The sequence below is a fragment of the Heterocephalus glaber genome, unplaced genomic scaffold (assembly GCF_053883595.1).
Source record: "Heterocephalus glaber isolate CG9 unplaced genomic scaffold, H.glaber_assembly_v1.0 deba00001431, whole genome shotgun sequence".
Taxonomy (NCBI): Eukaryota; Metazoa; Chordata; class Mammalia; order Rodentia; family Bathyergidae; genus Heterocephalus; species Heterocephalus glaber.
The window spans coordinates 320280-341885 of NW_028258295.1; the positions used below are offsets into that span (position 1 = coordinate 320280).

At 44.7% G+C, this 21606-nt stretch overlaps 1 protein-coding gene across 3 annotated transcripts in view; it reads left to right on the plus strand.

The window, feature by feature from the left end:
- Window positions 1-21606, plus strand: part of Grik4 (glutamate ionotropic receptor kainate type subunit 4) — a 436311-nt gene that overhangs the window by 316285 nt on the left and 98420 nt on the right. For all 3 annotated transcript variants that reach the window (XR_015451727.1, XM_087212564.1, XM_021249070.2), the window contains 3 exons: window positions 2795-2956; window positions 14488-14640; window positions 15441-15545. Coding sequence is in view for 2 of the 3 variants with exons in the window: in XM_087212564.1 (XP_087068690.1) it covers window positions 2795-2956; window positions 14488-14640; window positions 15441-15545 (420 nt within the window). In the remaining variant the exon portion in view is untranslated. The remainder of the gene's footprint in view (window positions 1-2794; window positions 2957-14487; window positions 14641-15440; window positions 15546-21606) is intronic.

Below are 21606 nucleotides of genomic sequence, written 5' to 3' on the forward strand. Positions count from 1 at the left end.
CATGGAATCTTGTTTTCATGAAATTTCTAATATCTTTGGGAAGCTGATGTCCCGAGAAACACACATTAAGAAATACTGTATATAAACTGGTGGTGGTTACCTGTTTCCCATATTTTTTTTTGGTAAATAGCTTTCATTAGCTTCAGGGAAGTCTAAGTTTAGATATAAAGAAGAGTTTCCTAACTGTAAGGATGCTTGGAGAGTAGAACTCTATAGTATCCCAGGAAATTGCAATAAAAGAACATCCCAATCCCTTTCTTGTCCTTCTGCAAGATTTCCCCTGAGTTGTTATAAATAGAATGAATCATCAAGGAAGCTCCTAGATTATTTTTATATTAAGATGCCTTTGAAAATAGGAAATAGGATATAGTTGAGGGATAAGAAGATAGGAATTAATAGGCAGGAAAACATATTGTCTAACTTCTGGATAGACTGTCTCTAAATGTCTGCAATTAGCTCATTCATTCTTATTCTGCCCAGAATGTGCATTTACAGGATCTGACTTAGGTTTCCACAACACGTGTAACTAAAGGAGGGGGTTAGATCCTGCCTAAGATCTCATGGAAGTGTTTTAGTATCTGTCATACATTGAGCACTTCTTATTTGCCACATATGATGCTAAACCTTTGCATAAATTTTGCTTGTTCCTTGAAACAACCTAGGAGGTTGCTAGTATTATTGCTCTTATTTTACACAGTATGGATCTGAAGCCCAGAAATGCTAAAGACCTTACTTAAAGTCATATGTCCAGGTTGACCATGAACCTGGCTTTAACACAGAAGCCCTTATCCACTCTATCCTCCTGGCCCCACTCCCATTGTAAGTTTGTGGACATCCAAGACATCATGCTTCCTTGAATGAGCCTCCATCCATTAGGCTGTGCATGTGGGGAGAGTGTAGTGGTGGGGCCATGTGTCTGCCCACATTGATAGGAGACCAGGGGAAGAAGACATTTTCCAGCCCTCACTGACCATGGCCAATAAAGCCCTTGGTTTCCCAACAGCAGCCTGGCTCTGTGTCTTGTCACCTCACCGTTGACAAATGCATCTCTTCTCATTAGCCATCTGCCCCCTCATGCCTGCTGATAGCCCACGGTGCACAGGCAGCTGCCTTGTGAAGAGAGACAGAACATAAGATCAGCTTATGAATCAATACATTCTCTGGCACATCCATTTCCCCCCCAATGGGAGTGTGGCAGGATCCAAAATATACTTAATCCCATCCAGCTCCACTCTATCAAGGAGCTGATGGCTTCAGAGGAGTCTTTGTTATTCCAGTCCACAAGCTGAAGCTAATGAACATGGACTCTGGGCAGGTGGGCTGAGGTCTGCAGCCGTAGGTCTTGGCAAAGGTTGTAGATGGTAAGGGAAGTACCATGGGCTGGAGGAGCTTTGTCTTCAGAAAAGGAGACCACCTATAGGAAAGCTGTAATTCCACCTGGCCAGAAAGTAAGTCTAAGGTACTTGCCATCTGTCACTGTTTGAGCACTTAGAATGAGTGTGTCATTTCAGTCTGAGAAGATGGCTTTACCCGGAGATCGGCAAGCTGTACAACCCATATATATCCTCTTGCCTAGTTTCCCTGTTTAGGGCCAAGGGAGACCTTGGAGGTGCCGGACTCTGAGCTCAGAGAACTCTGCTTCTCTCAGTGACACTAGCTGGCCTCAATGGCAGTACACCTACAGGCTCACACATGGCCAGGTGATTGGGCAAAGACCATGGGTTGCCTAGAGAATGCTCTTGAACTTTTAGATGTCACTGTCCCATATGGGGCATCTCTGACTGCCTTGCTTAATGCAGCCCCCACCCCCTCAGCTATCTGAAATGGTAATGAATTTGTTTCCTTAACTATCTTGTTTCTTCCAGTAGCCTGCAAGATCCTTGAGAGCAGCAAGTACATCTCTCATTCATATCCTCTGTGCCTAAAACAGTGTTGGGCACATGAGAAACGAATGAAAAAAATAATGAGAAATGAAGGCATAACCATGCCTACAGATTTGCAAGTTCAGATTCTTAGAAAATGAACTTGATTTGACACTCTTCTATAGAACAAAACGCAAGTTCCCAGCCTGGCATCCAGGCACTTAGATTTTGGCCCTGCAAACCCCTCCTGCTTCATTTGTCAGCACTCCTCCCCCAGCTCCATGCATCCTGTGTGCTCATCCAGGGGCTCCCACATGTTGCCATGCATAAGCTGAATGCTACTCAGCTCCAGCCATACAGACTCAGCTGGTCATAGATGGGGTACAGAGATTGTCACTTTTTAAAAAGATGCTTAAGTGATTGTGATGGTAGAATCACACTTTGAGGAGCTATGCTTTCTCCAAAGTGCACCCTAGGCAGCTAACTTAAAGGACCACACACATTCTTACCTCTATGTCTTTGTCTACACGGTGATTTCTGGCTGGAAGAACCTAAGTCCAGACATATTTTCTACCTGGAAGAACCCTTTACATCCTTCAGACTTCAGCTCTAGTCATATCTTCAGTGAATATAGTCTTGCCTATGCCAGGGACATATATCCAGGTTTCTTTCTCTATCTAGTATGTTTTGTATTTTGTATATACCTTGCTTAGAGATTATTCTACTTATTTCTCTATTTATCCCATGAACTCTGACACTGTAAGCTCCTGGAAGAACCACTCTTGGTAAACCCTGGACCCTTAGCACCCAGCAGAGCACCTCGTGTTTATTGGACTAGAGCAAGGTCCCTTGAGGGTGCTATAGCACAGCCCATCTGTCATTCTCTCCCTTCTTAACTTTGTTCTCTGTTTCTGACTGCTGGGTCTTTGCAGGAGTTCTCACTCCAGAGAATGGACAGCCTTGTGGATGATCGTGTCAACATCCTAGGATTTTCCATTTTCAACCAATCTCATGCTTTTTTCCAAGAGTTTGCCCAGAGCCTCAACCAATCCTGGCAAGAGAACTGTGACCATGTCCCCTTCACTGGACCTGCGGTAAGTGTCCCCCAGAGCTCCTCCCTGGTGTCCTGGGGCTCCAAGTGCACCCCACTGTGGCCTGACTGCTGGGAACAAGCCCTCCTGGAGTCCACCCTTTTCCCTTCTCCAGTCCCAGCTCACAATGATGTGTAGATGTGTTGGGAAGTGAGTACAGGGATGAGGTTCAGGGAGTAGTGAGCTCAGAACACCAAATGGGTCGAGAAGGCAGAGCGATAGGGTCATGTGGAGGCTCTAAGTTGTCATTTACTGTTGTCTGCAAGCCTCCTGTGGTCAGACCCCCCATGGTGCTGTTGCTGAGAGCTCCTGCTCCAGTGCTCTTTCCACCTTACTGGGCCACTGCTCCAAGTAACTCATCTAGAGAGGCTTCTTTTCTGACCCCCTGTGTTTTTGTCCCTCTACCTGGTCATTCTTCATTGGGTTGGCTATTCTTATGCTGTGGGGCAGGTCAAGTGTATCCGTCATATCCATATTTTAAATGGCAAGTTCTCAGGAGCTCAGGATTACATGGCTTTCTCAGCCTTGTCCTAGGCAGATTCCATACATCATTTTATTTTTTTAAAAAAGCAGCCCATGTGCAGCTCACCATAGCTTTCTGAGATCAGTGCTATCAGTATATCCGTTTCTCATATGACAAAACTGAGGCCCATAAAGTTTGAGTAACTAGCCCAGGCTCACAGAGCTAGACCTAATCTTGGAACTCAGGCTTTCTTGTATGACTTTAAAGTTTGTATTTTGAACCATGGTGTTATTTTGTTCCTCTCTAGGACCACTATTTCCTTCCCACACTGTAATTAGGCCAAGCAAAATTAAAATACTTAATAGATATTTGTCAAATATATGAATAAGTCAGGTGGAATGAGCTAGAAAGATATGGAAAAAAATCGCCTGAGAGATGGCAATTGACCCTTCTGGAGAGGGAAGTTCTCTGATGGGCTTTTAAAACAAGATCCGTATCTGTCTTTGATATGACATGCCCAGATGCAAAGGCATATCTAGAAATCTGCACACATGGGTACCTAATTAGCGGTTGGCAACATGGTGATCCAAGGTGGGCCTGCCGAGGGCAAGGCATGGACATAGTGACCTTTTATAAAACTCTGGGCCTTTATGATTCCATAGCCTGATGGAAATTTTAGGAAGGAATGGTGCCCAAGGGGGTTAGAGCTCACAAAATACTCAGGAAGCTTTGATCCAGGAAAGCAGACAGGAAAAGAGGGATTGAGAGCGGAGTTTTAAAGAAGGTTTATGGAGTGCATCCCAGCAAGCTATTTTAGACTTGAAAGAGCTAAGAATCCATAGGAAGGATTTGAGGGTCAGGAGAGGGGGTCATCTGGAGGAAGGGAGCTCTCACCCCATTAGATGGCTTAAGGGGCAGTGAGAGACATCATTAAGCACAGTGTCTTGTATAAGATCAGAATCATCCACCTGCAAGAATTTGAGCCCTATTCCACCAGTAGAGTCTGAGGTTCTTGCAACAATCACTCCAGTACTCTAATGAGGCCCTGATGAACTTGAAAGGCTGATAGCACTGTGTCAGGAAAGGGAAAACAATGCCTCCTCCTCTCCAGTCCAAACCTTACCACATTTGGCATTTGGCATAGTAAAAGCAAAGGTTCCCATGTTATATTTCCAGTTTCTCTCTGAGGGTGTCAGCCCTGCAATTAATGCTCACTGGCCATGAGTAGGCAGACAAGAGCCTCTTAATCACCAGTGGGATCCTTTGTAAGGACCCAACAAAGAGCCTCTCATAGAACTGCAGGGCCAGCTCTAGCCGAGGTCACACATCCCAAAAGACCACTAGACTCAAACATCAACTTCACCATTTTCTTGCTGTGTGATCTTAAGTAGTTATCTAGCCTGTCTGTGCCTTATACCCTTTATCTATAATATTAGTCTAATTATGCTTGAGCATCTTAGGAGATCATTGGATAAGTTTATCTAATCCTCTATATGCTGGGATAGGCCTCCGTAAATATATCAGACAGTTTTGCTGTATCAGTGCTTTTTAACAACCAACCACAAAAAAGAACCACTAGCAAACAACAGTTCACATTTAAATGGCTTGTGCATCTGCGGGTCCCCTGGGCATCAGCTCATTTAAGCTGACTTACCTAGGCAGCTCTGTTGACCCAGCCAAGGTCATGCAACAAATCTGGGTTGGCTGATGTAGATTGGGCATGTTGTGGTAGCTCTGCTCCATGTGCCTCTCCTGTTTCCCCTGGACCCACAGGCCAGCCTGACATGGGATCGAAGATGGGTAGCAATGCAATTGAAAACACACAAATGTCCGTGTTAATCAGCTTTTCATTGCTGTGACCAAATTCCTGAGAAAATCAATTTAGAATAAGAAAAGTTTATTTTGGCTCACAGTTTCAGAGGTGTCAGTCTATCGTTGACCAGCTCCATTGCTTCTAGGGTATAGTAAGGCAAAACATCATGGCAGAAGTGCATGGCAAAGGAAAGCTGCTCACTTTATGACAGGCAGGAAGCAGAAAGAGCATGAGAGCCATAGAGGAAGGGGCCGGGGACAAGATACAGTCCCAAGGTCATGTGACCATGACCCACTCCTTTCAACTAGGCCCCATCTCCTAAGTTTCTATCACCTCCCAACAATGCCATCAAATTATGATCTCATCAATGGATTCATCAACCAATGAAGATAGAAGGCTCATGATCCAGTCACCTTCTAAAAGCCCCTGCTCTGAACACACGAGACCTTTGGGGGACATTTTAGATCTAAACGTAACAACCTCTGAGACCTAAATCCCGCAAAAAAATACAACATGGCTTCTTCTTCATTTTGTTTGGCAAAAAAAAAAAAAAGGCATGCAAAGCCATATAAGGAGGAAATGTAATCTACCCTTTCAGAGGGCAAAAGGAATACAGATTCACATGGCGAAGAGCCTGAATGCCTGAATGTGGGGCAAGCTAAGGCACTGAGGCCCATTACTCAGTCTGTAAGGTGAAGAAGGACAACAGTCACTGTGCTAGGTACATGCAGGAAGCAAAATCACCTTCCCATGGAGGAAAATGGCTCCAGAGTTGTGTTATTCCTGCAGAAGCAGAGGGAAAGCTCTCTGCCTATAGGGTTCAGGGAAGGCCTTCCAGAAGGTGGGAAAGAAATATAGTCATGAGCCACACAATGAGGTTACAGTGAACCACAGATCACACACCCAACAGTGGTCCCATAAGATCACATTGCCTAATGACTTCCTAGCTGTCTTAGTGTGTATAAATGCACACTCTGATGTTCTAACAATGGCAAAACTGACTAATGACAGACTTCTCAGAACGAGTCCCCAACATTAAGAGATGCATGACTGACTTGCTGCTCATTTTCTGTGTATAAAACCCTGGGAGTGTACACAGCCTCCTGGGAAGAGGTGGCTCTCTGTTGCCTCACTCCACAGACCTGGAGAGGCTGTCCTGCCCTATAGAATCTGCCTGGAGCAGCTTAAATACAAACCTTGACCTCACCAGTCACCCTCCCAGTCCTGGTCCTGTCTTGGAATTCCCAAAGCCTCAGCTTTGCAGGCTCCCCAAGGATTTTGGGAAGGGCTTTGGGCAGCCAGGAGTGTTCTGTGGAGGCTCCCTCCCTGCTGGGTGCGAAAAGTCACCATTACTGAGCCTCAGATCTAGAACTGATCTCTGTATGTGGTCACAGGCTCTGGTCCCACTTCATCTGGGTGTTATGGCCAAGCTCCTTTGATTTTATTTTACTTATGTCTTTTACCTCTAAAATGGATGTGTTTTTTTCTTGCTCTGGAGATTGGGCTGCTGTGCTTGTCTCCACACAGCTGAAGACCACCATAGCATTGCTCATGAACTCACCCTGCCCTGGCCTTTTATCCTCATCATATCATCCTAGTAACAGGGTGGTCCTGCGGCTCTTTTTGACAAATGAGGAAACAAGTTCAGAAGAGCTCGATGGCACATTAGAGTCTCTACCACAGCCTGTTTTAGCTCTTAAATCTACTGCTTGGTGTGGGGAACTTTCCAGCCATCATCTCTGTGATGGCCTCTGAGGGAGAAGGGAGGTGCTGTCACCTCTAAGTACTGGAAGGGACTCTCACAGCAGTGACAATAGCAGCACATCTCTCTCAAGACTTCTCACTTTAGCAGCTTAACCTTTGAAAACCTACATCTTCTTGTCTTTCTGGGGGCTGAGAAACTCCTGGCACAAATCACTCAGCTCTTTCTTGAAGCTGAGGGAGTCCATTCCAGGAAAATTCAGCCTAGTTTTTCTCCCAATGGAGCACTGTAAAAAGTCTAATCCCAGCTCCCACTCAGTGTGGACAATCCCTTTCCTTCCCCTTCTTCCTCTCTTTGCCCTTTTCTTCTCTTTCCTTTTCTCTCCTTCTCAGGCTCATTCCCTTGCTTTGTTTCTCCCACATCCTCCTGTCACTCTTCCCTCTCACTGTTGCCTTCTCCATGTGACCTCCTTTCTATTTCTCTTTCTCTTTCTTCCCTCCCCTCCATACTTCCCACCCTTTCTCCACTCCTGGCATTTTCTCCTCATTCCCTTCTTCCAACTGGTGGATGAGTCTCCTTCATTTCTTCACTTTCCCAGGATTCAAGGTGGAGCTGTCAGAACAGGACAGGAAAAGAGTGGCTGGATGGGAAGGTAACCAGGAAGAAAGTTCATTCCACTCAACCAGGCGGAACTTGCCAGGTGGCCAACAGCAGGCTGCAGATGCACTGTCTGCCCAAGACAATGCAAGTAGAGGAGGGAGTGTGAACAGAGACACTCACCCACCAGCTTCAGATGTCATTCTCATTAATCATGCTGCAAAGAACGAAAATCCTGGGAAATCATTAAAATTACAGATGGCTGGATTAAGTAATTAGAATTTAGGGTAAAGCAGATGTTTGTAATTAAGTGTTTATTTCATTGAATAAAATCCAGATTGTAAGAACTATTCCATGAGATGTCTATGGTTCCTGCTCCAGTATTATATCAAGGGGCAGAGTTTATGTGTACAGAAGTTCAACAACAAATGCGAGTCCCAGAGGATCCTGGGAGCCCAGTCACCAGGGGTTTGGGGAGAGATGAGGGTTATAGGTGTGTCTAGAAGATATTGTGATCTTCACTTCACCGGAGGGAGAAGGAATCTAGCCACACTGAGTCAGAATTGATTCATCTTAATTTATACCAAGTCTTTCATTCCCTGAAACAATTTGCAAACAGCTCAAAAGAAAATAACAATGAGGAACCAAATGAAAATATAAAAACAAGAGAACTGAGAGTTCCTTGCCAAACATTTTGGTGCCAAAATAGAGGAGAGGATTTTAAATGAGGAATGAGCCAGTTGGGGGATTTAATATTTAGAAGAGACAGGGACAGGAGGAGCAGAGACAAAACTGAGAGGCACATGCACACAGATAGGGAACAGAAGCCTTGGAAAGATGGGGAGGGGGCTGTGAGAGGAAAAGGAAATGGAAGGGGAGGCAGGGGAAGGGGAGGAAAAGGAAGAGAACAGAAAAGACTTGCTCCCACTTCCCAAGTGGGCACAGAAGTGGAGACAGGGATTCAGGGATTTTGAAACAGAAACTGTGTTCCTCTGATTACAGTCCCAAATGCTTTCCAGAGCTAAATTAGTAAATAATAGCAGAGGGAGAATGCAATTAGGAGAGCAAAGAGATGCTTCAGAATGGAGATCTGGATGAGGCAGAGCAATTACAGACTCCACACCCTGGGAGGTGAAATTGGGTGCAGGGAGGAGATTAGCAACTGGGGTGGGGGAGCTGGAGGAGCAAGAGAGGGGGAAAGAAACTTCTCAGAGAAGTAGGGTGAGGACCCAAGTGAGAGCTGGAGTGGATGAACAGCCAGGCACCTGCAAAAGAGATGGCTTGGTGGTGGAGGGAGAACTCACGAAAGATGCATGGAGGGGAAAGGATATTCAGGCCTTAAGTGGTGTCCGCTTGGATCAGCCCAGGTTGGACTGGAGAAGACCTATGAAGCACAGAGTCTTCTGGGGACATGTTGCTCATACCACCCTCATAGAGTGTGGTTGTACATAGATGGAGATGAGACAGAAGCCTTAGCAATTTTCCTTCCACCTGCTCCTTGGCCCCAGTGTCCCCAGCTAGAGTTGTAATTATTAGAAGCTCCCAAAGAATGTTGAAGGCTCCAGAGTTATTTGTGCTAAAAGACATTTGAACAAGCACACACTCACCTCTCAGCATTCAGATCATGTGCTAATAAGAGCATCAGCCAAGAAAACCACATCCCAGATAGAGAGGAAATAGCAACAACCATGTGACAGGAAGAAACTCGGGGCTTGATGAGAGAGTGAGAAATGGTGTGGCAAGCTTCCTCTCAAGTGTGCAGTGGTGACAGTCTCTCAGGACTTGCACACAGCCTCCAGGGGACCAAGAGGCCTTGGGAAGGAGTAAGCCCCAAACCTCTCTGGACTTGATCCAACAATGCCCTAGGAGCCATGGGATCCCCAGGGCCTCTGTGCCAGTTAAGGTGTTCTCAGCTTCCAGTAACACAATTCCTAATTAAAATGTCTTGTGCAGAAAAAGACAGTGTGGTGTCACATGGCAGAGCAAGACTCCAGAGTGATGTGATTGGAGGCTCAGGTTCTTTCTGTCACTGCTTGTCACCCTTAGGTTGGCTCCATGCTCAGGCTAGAGCCAGGATGGCTGCAGCAGTTCTAAGCATCATCTCCAGGCATAGAAATGTCCAGAGGAAGAAAAACGACTCTCTCACTCTAGACCTCAGTTCACATCTCCTTAGTCAAAACTGAATCACTTGTCCTGAATCACATATTGGCAGGAGAATGAGATAACTTGAACCACCTAGGCTCACCTGGGGCCTCCTGTGAAGCCCATGGTAGTGTGGAGGAGAGGAGGACACCTAACGTAACCCCACTGGAGGAAAAAGGGGTGAGTGGGTGCTATGTAAGCAGTGGTGGCTAATGGTTCTTAACTGAGCTCACGTGAGGACAGACAACCTGGGAGGCCAGGAGGCAAACTTGATGATGACTCAAACCCAAGGGACTAGAGGAGCCTACCCACCAGCCCTCCCGACCTCCAGCCCTGGCTCAAGTGTCCCATGTGGCCATTTGCTGTTAAGAAGGTGACCATGTTAAGAGATTGCCCCAAGTTGTCCTGGGATACCAGGCACAAGAATGAATTTGATCACCTGGGCCTCTCAAGAGGAGCCCTGTCAGGGGATGCAAGGATGGTTCAACATCCATAAATCAATAAATGTAATACACTATATTAACAGAGTCAAGGACAAAAACCACATGATCATCTTAATAGATGCAGAAAAAGCATTTGACAAAATCCAACACCCATTCATGATAAAAATGCTACAGAAAATTGGAATAGAAGGTCTTTATCTCAACCTGATTAAGGCTATCTATGAAAAACCAACAGCCAACATCATTCGAAATAGTCAAAAACTGAAAACTTTGATGCTAAAATCAGGAACAAGACAAGGATGCCCACTATCACCACTCCTGTTCAATATTGTTCTGGAAACATTAGCCATAGCAATTAGAAAAGACAAAGAAATAAAAGGAATAAAGATAGGAAAGGAAGAAGTGAAACTGTCATTATTTGCTGATGATATGATACCTTACATAGAAGATCCAAAAAACTCAGTCAAAAGTCTTCTAGACCTAATTGACAGATTCAGTAGAGTAGCTGGATACAAGGTCAACACTCAAAAAGCAATAGCCTTCTTATACACAAATAGCAGACCCATTGAGAGAGAAATTCAGGAAATAATTCCTTTTACAATAGCATCTAAAAAAATGAAATATCTAGGAATCAGCCTAACAAAGGAAGCAAAAGACCTCTATACTGAAAACTACAGCTCTCTGAAAAAGGAGATCGAGGAGGATATAAGAAAATGGAAAGATATCCTTGTTCCTGGGTAGGAAGAACCAATATAGTGAAAATGGCCACACTTCCAAAACTACTACATAGACTCAATGCAATGCTGATTGAAATTCCAACAATATACTTCACAGAACTAGAGAAAACAATCCAAAAATTCATTTGGAAGCAGAAGAAACCTAGAATAGCAAAAGCAATTCTAGGCAACAGAGACAATGGGTGGGGGTATCACAATCCCCAACTTGAAACTATACTACAAAGCTACTGTGATAAAAACAGCATGATACTGGCAAAGAAACAGACCTGAAGATCAGTGGAATAGATTAGAAGATGCAGAAACAACTCCAGACATACTCAGCCACCTCATCTTTGACAAAGGAGCCAACCACCCTCATTGGAGGAAAGATAGCCTATTTAATCAATGGTGTTGGAAAAACTGGATTTCAACCTGCCAAAGATTAAAACTAGACCCATACCTATCACCACGCACTAAACTAAGATCAAAGTGGATTAAAGATCTAAATATTAAGTCAGAAACACTAAATGCTGGATGATAAGTTAGGTAGAACTCTTGATGACTTTGGTATAGGAAAAGACTTTATGAACAAATCTTCAGTAGCATGGGAGCTAGCACAAAGAATCAACAACTGGGATCTCATCTTATTAAAAAGCTTCTGCAATGCAAGAGAAACTACCAACAGAGCTAAGAGACAACCTAAAATGTGGGAAGAAATATTTAGCAGCTGTACCTCAGAGCAAGGTCTACTATCGAGAATATATAAAGAACTGAAAAAAAATCAGACCCCCCTCCCCAAATTCAAAGACCCAATTCAAAAATAGACATCTGAAATGAACAGACATTTCTCAGACAAAGAAGTAAAAACAGCAAATAAATATATGAAAATATGTTCAACATCACTGGTCATTTGAGAGATGCAGATGAAAACAACACTGAGATTCCACCTCACCCCACAAAGAATGGCTGCTATCAAGAAATCAACCAATAACAAATGCTGGCGAGGGTGTGGAGAGAAAGGAACCATCTCCATTGTTGGTGGGAATGTAGATTGGTACAACCACTGTGGAAATCAGTGTGGAGATACCTCAAAGAACTAGGACTAGAGGTCCCATTTGACCCAGCTATTCCCCTGCTGGGTATCTTCCCCAAAGAATTAAAAGAATCATACCAGAGCGATATATGTGCACCTATGTTTATAGCAAACAGTTTGTAATAGCTAAAGCTTAGAAACAGCCCAAGTGCCCATTGACTGGAAACTGGATAAAGAAGATGTGGTTTTTTTATAAAACGGAGTACTACTCAGCCATAAAGAATGAGAAATTAGACATTTATAGCTAAATGGATGCATATTGAGGCCATACTCTTAAGTAAAATAAATAAGACACACATGTGTAAATACAGAATAGTTTCTCTAGTGTGAGAAATTGAAAGTGTAAATAAGGATGAAAAGGATTAAAATGAATAATTGATAATTTGAAATCAGAAAAGGTCCAAGGGTTTGGGGATGGTGAGAGGGGAAGGGGAAAAGGAAGAAGGGAAAGGAAAAATTATGAGAAAGAAAAAAAATGGAATCAAACTCTGTGTAAATAGGGAAGGGTGGTGGGGGTGAAGCGTTCACAGGTAATGGGAGAAAAAATAAGAACTAAGATACATCATGTTCTGGTACAAACACCCAATGATAAATGTAAATGTATTTTATACCTAAAATGTACCAATAAATAAATAAATAAATAAATATATATATATATATATATATATATATAAATACAAATAAAGAGGAGCCCTGTCAGTCAGTCAGGTAGAAAGACAGTCTGCAGAAATGAGAGGAAACTCGACTGGACAAAATGATGCTGAGGGCCAGTTCTGCCCCTGAACTTTCTTGCATGTGATCTTGGGCAAGAGTCAAACTGCTTGAGCCTCAGTTTCTTAATTTATAACATGAGTCAGACTAGTTGATTTCTATGATCACTTGCAATACAAACTCTGACTTGTGAGCTCTTGGAATAGAGAGACTAATTGTGAGGCAAGGAGGAAGAGGGGATAGAAATTGGTTTACAATATCATTTAAATGGCCAAACTGAAGGATCTAGGAGCCATCAGCAATGGGGATAACTAGCTCCCCCTCGGGTAGGTGTTTGTCTAAGCTGGGGAGGGAGAGTCTACCATTCATCATTTCCATATGTCCTTTGGGCAAGGAAATGTGAGAGGCCATTAATAATGTAGCCACATGTGCTCAGGGGAAAATGAATTACATGCAAAGGACAAGGACAGTGTAAGCTTGTGGAGTGTAAGCATCAGGTGCTGCACAGGTGAGCCTCAAATCAAATGAAGCAGGAGCTAAGCAGCCAAAGGGAAGGGAAGTGGGTGGAGGAGAGAGTAGAAGGTGATGGATGAAATGAACTCAGAGGAGAATGGCTGCTCAGTCCAGCTCACAAGACCACAGAGGTTGCCCCTGACCCCATCTCAGAATTTGGGTACCCTTCCCTGCTCAGTCTTCAGGTCACAGGTGGATTCAGGACCAAGAGACAAAGAGGAGGCAGATCAAGCTGGGAAAGCAGGAGACTCAGTAGAGGTAGAGGGAACTCTGGGACCTCCTGGGATATGTCTGTAGAGAATGAATGTTGTACCTGCTGAATGGCAGGGGCTGAAGAAAAGTAGAAAGAAGGAAAAGAAATAGGAAGACGGAAAGAAGAAGCACGAAAGGGAGGGTTAGAATAAGAGAAGGGAGAAGGGATACACCGGCCAGGTGGTTTTGTATGCAAGTGAAGTTGGACTGGAGCAGAGAAACTTTATTGTATCTTCTGCTCTTCCTCCCCCATTCCATGCAGGAGTAGGGTCTTACTTATCTCTGGGCTTTGAAGTTACCACATACTTCATGCCTTCTCATTAAGTTGAAGAGTGCAAATTAGACTTTGATTATACATGTAGGTACATCTAGGAAGAAGTAATATGGGTGTTCAAGGAGGAAGTGGCTTCCAGCTGTGCTTGGTAGAATGGGCAAATTGAGGGGAGTGGTCAGGTTCCTGCCCTCTCCTGGGGTCAGCAGCTCACCTAGGGAGGCTCAGCAAGGTGCCCCGTGTCACTCAGCACACAGGGAAGAACTGGGGTCTGGACTCTGGGTTAGAGTCTGCTTTCAGGCTTTTCCTCTACGTCATACTGTCTCACTCTGCTATGTACACTCTGGCTGGGGCACTTGAGAAAACCAAAGATAACCTCCCTTCTTCCCACCTCCAGTGTCCTAGAGCCCAACCAGGTAGGCAGAAAGTTATGAGAAGTCCTCACGTGGGACAATGCTCTGGCAGACCCACCCTCTTCTCAGAGATTCCTGAGAACAGTGGAAGTTGCTCTTTCCCTGGGAAAAAGAGAGAAAAAGATACTCTTGAAATCATGTGGCACCCAGGGGGTTGTTTGATGCTTTAGTCCCAAAGAAGCTTCTGCAGCCATTGTCTGCCTTAGAGAAGTACCTAGATTGTTAACAGAAGGGGTAAGTTCAGAGACAGAGTAGACAGGAGCAATTGAAAGTCAGCATTATTTTCCTTTTTATTTGCTTTCTCTTTTCTTCCTCTGGGGGCCCTCCTTTTCTCTCCATCCTCTGCCCTCTCTTTCTCTACACTTTTTTACTTCCTCTCTCTGCCCTGTTACCTGCCTCCCCTAGCTGTCCTCGGCCCTGCTTTTTGATGCTGTCTATGCTGTGGTGATGGCAGTGCAGGAGCTGAATCGGAGCCAGGAGATTGGTGTGAAGCCCCTGTCTTGTGGCTCAGCCCAGATCTGGCAGCATGGCACCAGCCTCATGAACTACCTACGCATGGTGAGGAGCGGCCGAAGGCCCGTGGCCAGCCCAGCCTGATGGGTGGGACACTTAGTGTAAGACACAAGAGCCCCTCCCCTCCAGGCTTCCCCAGTTCCTCACAGCCCCAGATAAAAAGTCAGCTGTGGTGATCCCAGTTGAGTGGATCATAGTTCCCCAATCCTTGCCACCCAATGAGAATCCATGGCAAATTTTTTCCAAAGACATAAACTTGAACCTTAGATTACCAAGGGGTTGTGAATTCCAGGCTTACAACCAGCCTCTGCTGAGCTATGACCCTAGCAGATTCTACATTCCGGGGGAAAGTCCATGCTGTTGTGCCTGTGATCCCTTCAGGAGTTACAGGCTACAGACTTCTGGCTTGGTGCTGGGTTTCCCCATAACTCCTCCCCAGCCATGAAGTAGGCATCTCGTGTCAGAGAGCCCTGGTGCATAGGGTCTTGGATTTTGCATTTACAGTCAGATATAGGGACATCCTGACCTCCTGCAGACCTGGGAGCGGGGTTAAGCAGCTCTCCAAAGAAAATAAATGCTTTTGACAGTCAAAGGCCTAAACAAAGGGCAGAGGGGAATCTGAGCTCAAGTTAGCATCATTATTTGTACTGGCCTATGCAGGTGGTAGGGGTTATGAGGTATGGGGCAGCCTGGGGTATGTTGTGGTAGGGGGGTGGGGAGGAAAGGGGGTCTTGATGGCTTCCCCTCTCTTGGGCATCCCTACATACCATGTGTGTAGCATGCTTGCTTGGGGCCAAGTGAACATGGGGCCTATTTGGTGCTGTAACTCACTCTCTCTTGGACAGGTAGAATTGGAAGGTCTCACTGGCCACATTGAATTCAACAGCAAAGGCCAGAGATCCAACTATGCCTTGAAAATCTTACAGTTCACAAGGAATGGTTTCCGGCAGGTAAGCCTAGCTGTGGTACTATGACTAAGAACTCTTCTGTGTTCCTTTCTCTGTCCCTACCCCATTTCTTCCACTCCTTGGTGCTCAGGACAATCTCCTGTTGTCAGTTGTCCTCAATGTCAGCAGGCTGCATCCTAGGCAAGGCTCCTGGCCTGCCTTGGTCGCCCTTCTTGCCCCAAGCTGAGCCAGCATGGGGGCTTTCAATCCCAGCAAAACACTAAAAGGGAGCGGACATGCTCTGTGGGTGAGGGGGGAGACAAGAGTGTCATTTAAGAAAGGCGTTCCCAGTCCTTATCCATTCTGTGGATCATTCTGCTCGTTGAATCTCACCCTAACCCTGATAAGGCACAGTTGTCAGCTCTTCTCTGGCCAACCCATACCCCCACTCCCTGTGCCAATCACACCCTCCTCTCCTGTCTGTTACCTATCTGCTCCCATCATCTTGTGGATAATTTGTCCTTCATAGCTTCTTACAGCTCCCTACTCCTTATGTCAGTCTCATCCACTAAACTTCTTATTCTCCTTTTCTTGGGTTCTCTTCATCAGAAGAAGGAGGGATTCTGACAACCACTCCAAATGTCTCTCTGAAGGTCTCATGTCTTCCCCATCATCATAGTAATCAACTTCCTTTATTCAGAGCCCTTCTCTAACCTTAGAAAAGGCTGAAAATGGGAGTCTTGACACTAATTACAGCCAGAGGCAGGCATATTAAAGACCTTCCTATAGATCATAGTGGCTGAACAAAGAAATGTAGCACGCAGGAATTTCCCAAATCCCTCCCAGCAGACAATGAAGAATCATCATCTTCATCTTCACCACCCACCACCACCACTACCCCACCATCATCATCATCATCATCACCATGGCAACTCATTTATAAAGCACTTACCATGGGTCTTATATCATGTTAAGTCTAACATGTATTTTCTCATTTAACTCTACAAAATAGGTACATTTTATTAATTTCCTCATTATAAATGAGGAAACTGAGGCTCAGGGAGACTAAGCAACTTGGACCACAAAAGGCAGAGCTAGTTTTGGATTTACATATATCTCCCCTCTAAAGCCCAAGTTCTTACCCATTATGGCGAATTATCCATCAGGATTACCTCAATAATTTGTTTAAAATGCAGATTTTTAGACTCTATCCCATAAGTCTGATTGGGTAGGCCTAGGATAGGTCCCTGGAACAGGTTGGGTCGTCAGGCACTTAGGATAGTTCTGATGAAACCCTGAACTATAGAGGCCCATCACCATCTGTCTCCTGCCACTGTCCCCATATCTAGTGGGCTCCTCTCACCCCTTCTCACGAGTCCAGTAGTGTTGTGTGATTGTGTTGGCCACAAGACCACATCACACACCCCGGAAGAAAATAAAGTGAAAGGAAAGAGTCTCAGACAGAGGGAGATGACCCCCAATCCCTAACGGTGACTCTGTTACCAGCTCCACCTAGCTCTGCACCACAGCTATGTGATCTTTAAGCAGCAACAATAACTTCCCTTTTTCATACCTTCTCAAATGGGAGCTGGGTCAGATAGGCAGCCAGGAGCTATGAGGATGGAGTGCCACAAATTGGTCATTTAAATGGTCTAACAAATCACTTACTGAGCATGTGGCATGCATCAGGCACTGTGCTGGTCTGGGAGAAGCAATGCTGAAAAAGACACCATCCTTGCACTGAGAGGGAGCTCACTGTCTGTTAGGAGTAAGTGAAGTAGAAAAACAGCTGCAATTTGGGGTTATGAAACTCAAATTATGCCTTTAGGCTCATCATTCCCTGAATAAATAAGCTGCCAGTCCATAGGGAACTTGCCAGGCAGACTTTTCCAATAAGCCCCAATATGCTGGGGGGATGTGAAAAACATTCATTCACTGTTTCAAGAGATACTTGTTAAGCATGTACTTTGTGCTGGCCTCCCTTCTAGGTACAAGTTTTCAAAATGAAAAAGTCTGCATTTGTGGGGTGACAGGCGACAAACATACATACATAACATGATGTCAGTAGTGATTAGTGGACTGGGGAAAAATACAGCCGGGTAGAAAAGAAAGATGGCAGAGAGAGAATAATGGTGGAGAAGCAGCTAGATCACAGTGGTGGTGAACCTATCGCACACATGCCTCGGCAGGCTGTTTGTTATCACTGAAAGCCCTGAAAGATTTGTCATCCCTGAGCTAAGAGAACCTAATGTTCATGCCAACCCTATCTACAGAAGCCAGATCGCAGGCTTTGAAAAAACTCCCTTATACCTCAGTCTTGCTCTACTAAAGATCCTGGGAAAGAGTCCACTTCTGGCACCCCTTCCATCTAGGAATATCTGCTGTGGCCCTGTTCCCACCTTCCACTTGAAAGATAGCTGCTTTGGCTCAAAGTTCCTCTTCACCTTAATTCTGCTTCTGCATTAGATTCCAAGGCTATAGGATTGCCTGAGTCATTAAGAATAAACAACATCAAACCCCAGCACCTACCCAAAGCCTCCATCCAGCCCATCCAGCATGTCTGCCCTGAGTACTTCCCACAGTGACTGCCACCCTGTCCTCATCAGCACCCATTAGCAGTATAGGACAGGTATCTCAAATTCAGTGTGCACAAGAGTGACCTGTGGTGCTTGCTTTAAAAAGTACATTTCCAACAGTTATCCATTTTGGTTAGTAAAATTAAGTGCATTCCAGGAATCTACCATGTTTAACTGGAGCCTATATGGATGATTAGAATATGGGTAGTTTACAGATTACGTTTTGATAAATCCTACCCTAGTGGAAGAGTGTTGTTAGTAACCTGGAGCCTCCATGAGTAGAAAGAATTTCTTATGACCTCCCTGAACCCCACACCTATTTTTGAGCAAACACTGAGTGGAATCTGCCACACAAGTGACCATTAAAGAAGATGATATTTCTGACCTTTAGCTACCCTAAGGAACACACACTCCTGACTGGACATATAAAATGGATGGCAAGAATTCTCTTTATGACCATTTTTCTTCAGCAAATCTGGTGACTGTCCCTTTGCTTTCCTGTCTGATTCAGGTGCTGTGAGTACCAAGTGGAAACTGTGTGTTATGTCCTGAGCACAGATGTAGCTTCGCAGAGCTGGTCCCTAGGTCCCATTCCAATCACCGCCCAATCTTTGCCTCTTGACAGGTGTCCTTCCCCTGCTTATTGCATGGTGGAGAAATGGTTTAGGGAGTGATAGTTAATTGAGCTTCTCATCCATGGTCATAGGAATGTCAGTATCTCTCCCAATTCCATCCAAGGTGATGCTGACAGGGGAGGGGAAGGTGACAAGGAGCTGGGGAAACATCTTTTGGGTACCTTTTGGGTACCAGACACCACACAGGCACTTTGTGCAGAACACTGCCACTCTTGAGGACAACACTCCAAGGCAGGTCAAGTCTCATTTCACCAATAAGAAAACTCAAGCTTAGGGAGCTTGGCCCAAGTCCCACTGCCAGCAAAGACTTGGCCAGACTGGAATTCGTGCTCAGGTTTGTCCAATTCCAAATCCCATGCTCTTAGCTCTCCCACTCTTGACTTTTCCTTACTCCCCTGAAACCACTAAACCCCCAAATCAAAACCTTCTCCAGGGCTGTTCTTTGCTGACACCACCTGCAAACCAGGGTAACTCCTGGATCTAATGACCTGCTAGGCTGGGCTTTCTTTAGTAATGGCATCTTCTCATTTGGGTTTGGTTTTATTCTTTCTCTTTCTCTCTGAACTAGTGACTATTAAGAGCTAGTTTTGATTATTTAGAAAGCACCATGCAGGGAACCAGTGGGTTGTAATTGGTAAAATGTCTGAACCAAATACCGTATTCCCTACTGGTGTCTAATTAAAGGATTATTACCATGTTAAAAATAGTCTTTTAGGATTCAGGGTTATTTTTTACCATTTAAAAAATTACTGTTTCTGCTTGGAGAGTGTTTTCCATCTTGGGATTCAATAGAGCTTATACTGGAGCATGTTTGGGGAAAAGTTCCCCATGATGTCTTGTACATGACATTCAGAAACTGGACTATCTCCAATTATTTATTTATGAGCAAAGAAGTTGGTAATATTGCCTCAGTCCATCCCTCTATTTCAACCTGTATGAGATCACCATTCTCATCCCATATTCTCCCTTCTTATCCTCCAAAGATCTCCTGGATAATGCTAGGATGTTGTAGACTCCCTTCCCAATCTAGAAGTCCTCTTTGAAAGGCTAGGAAAAAAGAGAAGCACAGCATTAGAAGTCATTTAATTTCTTTTATTTAACTTGGTCTAAAGATCAGAGATTCTGAGCAGCCCCCGAGCGACTTTGTTAGTGCTGTAATAAGATGAGCACACCTTTCATCTGAAGATCGGAAATGGCTTAACAGGCTCTAATTAAGCCTTCGGGATTTGACATCCCCAGCTAATGATGCCAGTCTATCCTTTCTCTTGGTTTACTTTATATCGCAAGATGGGTAGCTCATGATAAACCCTCCACTGGATCCAAGGATTACTGAGAACAGATTTGCCTGGCATCCTCTCCAGATTGCCTATGGTTACATGGAAGGCTGGCTCTACGGACATAATAGTACCGAACATTCATTGTTGCCTATGTGACAACAATGGTGGTGCCACATGCTGGGTGGTGTACATACATATTTAAAATTTCACATCCTTTTATCAACCCTGCATGAAAGCTACTCTCTCATCTTGTGGGTGAAAAAGCTAAGGCATGGAGATAAGAAAGGTATCCACTATCATATAGCCAATGAGTGGCAAACTCAATAACCAAGCCTGCTTCTAGCTTCTTCAAAGTCCAAGGCCTTTCCATTATGCAAAATTTCCCCAGACTATATTGGAGAAGACCTTTAAGACTTTTCATTTAATCTTCCAACCGAATGAAAGAATGTTCTGCATTGTTTTCCAAAAAGAGACAGTCCTCAGTCTCTCCATGAGCATGTCCTGGGCTGAGGAATTTATCACCTCTTCAAGAACACGTTCTAATTTCTTCCAGATACTAGGTCAAACTCTGCCTCTTAATTCTGCCCTGTGAAGCAGCCCAGAACAGCCTGTTTTCTCTTTCTTATGTAAAAACAGCTTGATTTTAGTTCACTTATTCATTCTTTCCTTCCTGAATTTAGCCTCAAAGATTTTAATATCTCTGCTTTGTCAAAGGCTGTGAATGCAGGAGACATGAATCACAGTCCATTTAAGAGCTTTGAAGGAAGGCAAAAATTTCAGCCAACAATTATCATATAGTATTCTAATTATGCTTATCTTATTCCCTCCCTGAGAAGTGGCCCATACCTATTCCCAACACAACATGGCTTGCCAATCTCTCACCATGGATGCTCTTTCAGTTTGTCTAGCTCTGTATTGAAGCACAAGGGTCCAGAGGGGGTGGCACAGCCCAGAGGTGAGATTCTATGGGACTGTCAGGTGCCTCAACTGAGAACTCCATTTTTATTCACTATAATAGCTTGCTCACTGGAGTTTATTTTCAGATTTTTCATTCTTTCTGAACTCTGGGCCATGGGGCATCAATTAATTACTCCCCACCAAAATATAGAGTCCCTTTCTCATGGACTTCTACAAAAAGTAGGCCTGACCACCCTTTCTTTAGACCTCTGGTTCCTTTGACTCTGCTCCTATGAAGATGGAGAGAGCTGGCTGGGAGAGGGTGAGTGAAAAGCTTTGTGAGTTGAGAGCCTTATTTTGTTTTCCAAAGCAGATATAAAGTCAGCTTCCAATGGCTGGTCTCTGGGATGATTTGAGTGCAGAGGCAGGAGGCAGGATGAGATGGCTTATCTGGGTCATTCTTGCAAGCCAGGAATTTGGGAATCCAGAGTACACTGTAGAAAGGTCAGGGAACCCAGCTCCTACTTTCTGAAGGATCTGCAGGTCCCCGCCTATCGACACAAGGTCAGGCAGCCTCTCTTAAATCTCCCCTGCTGCCATCTTGCCTGACAGCAACCCATGCAGAAGCAGGTCTGCCCCCTTTCCCAGGGAGTTTGTGATCCTCTGGTGTTGGCAGTGGCAGAGTCTGCTTTGCAGCACCCCTGAGGGATGCAGAGGCAGCTGCATTTCTTATTACAGG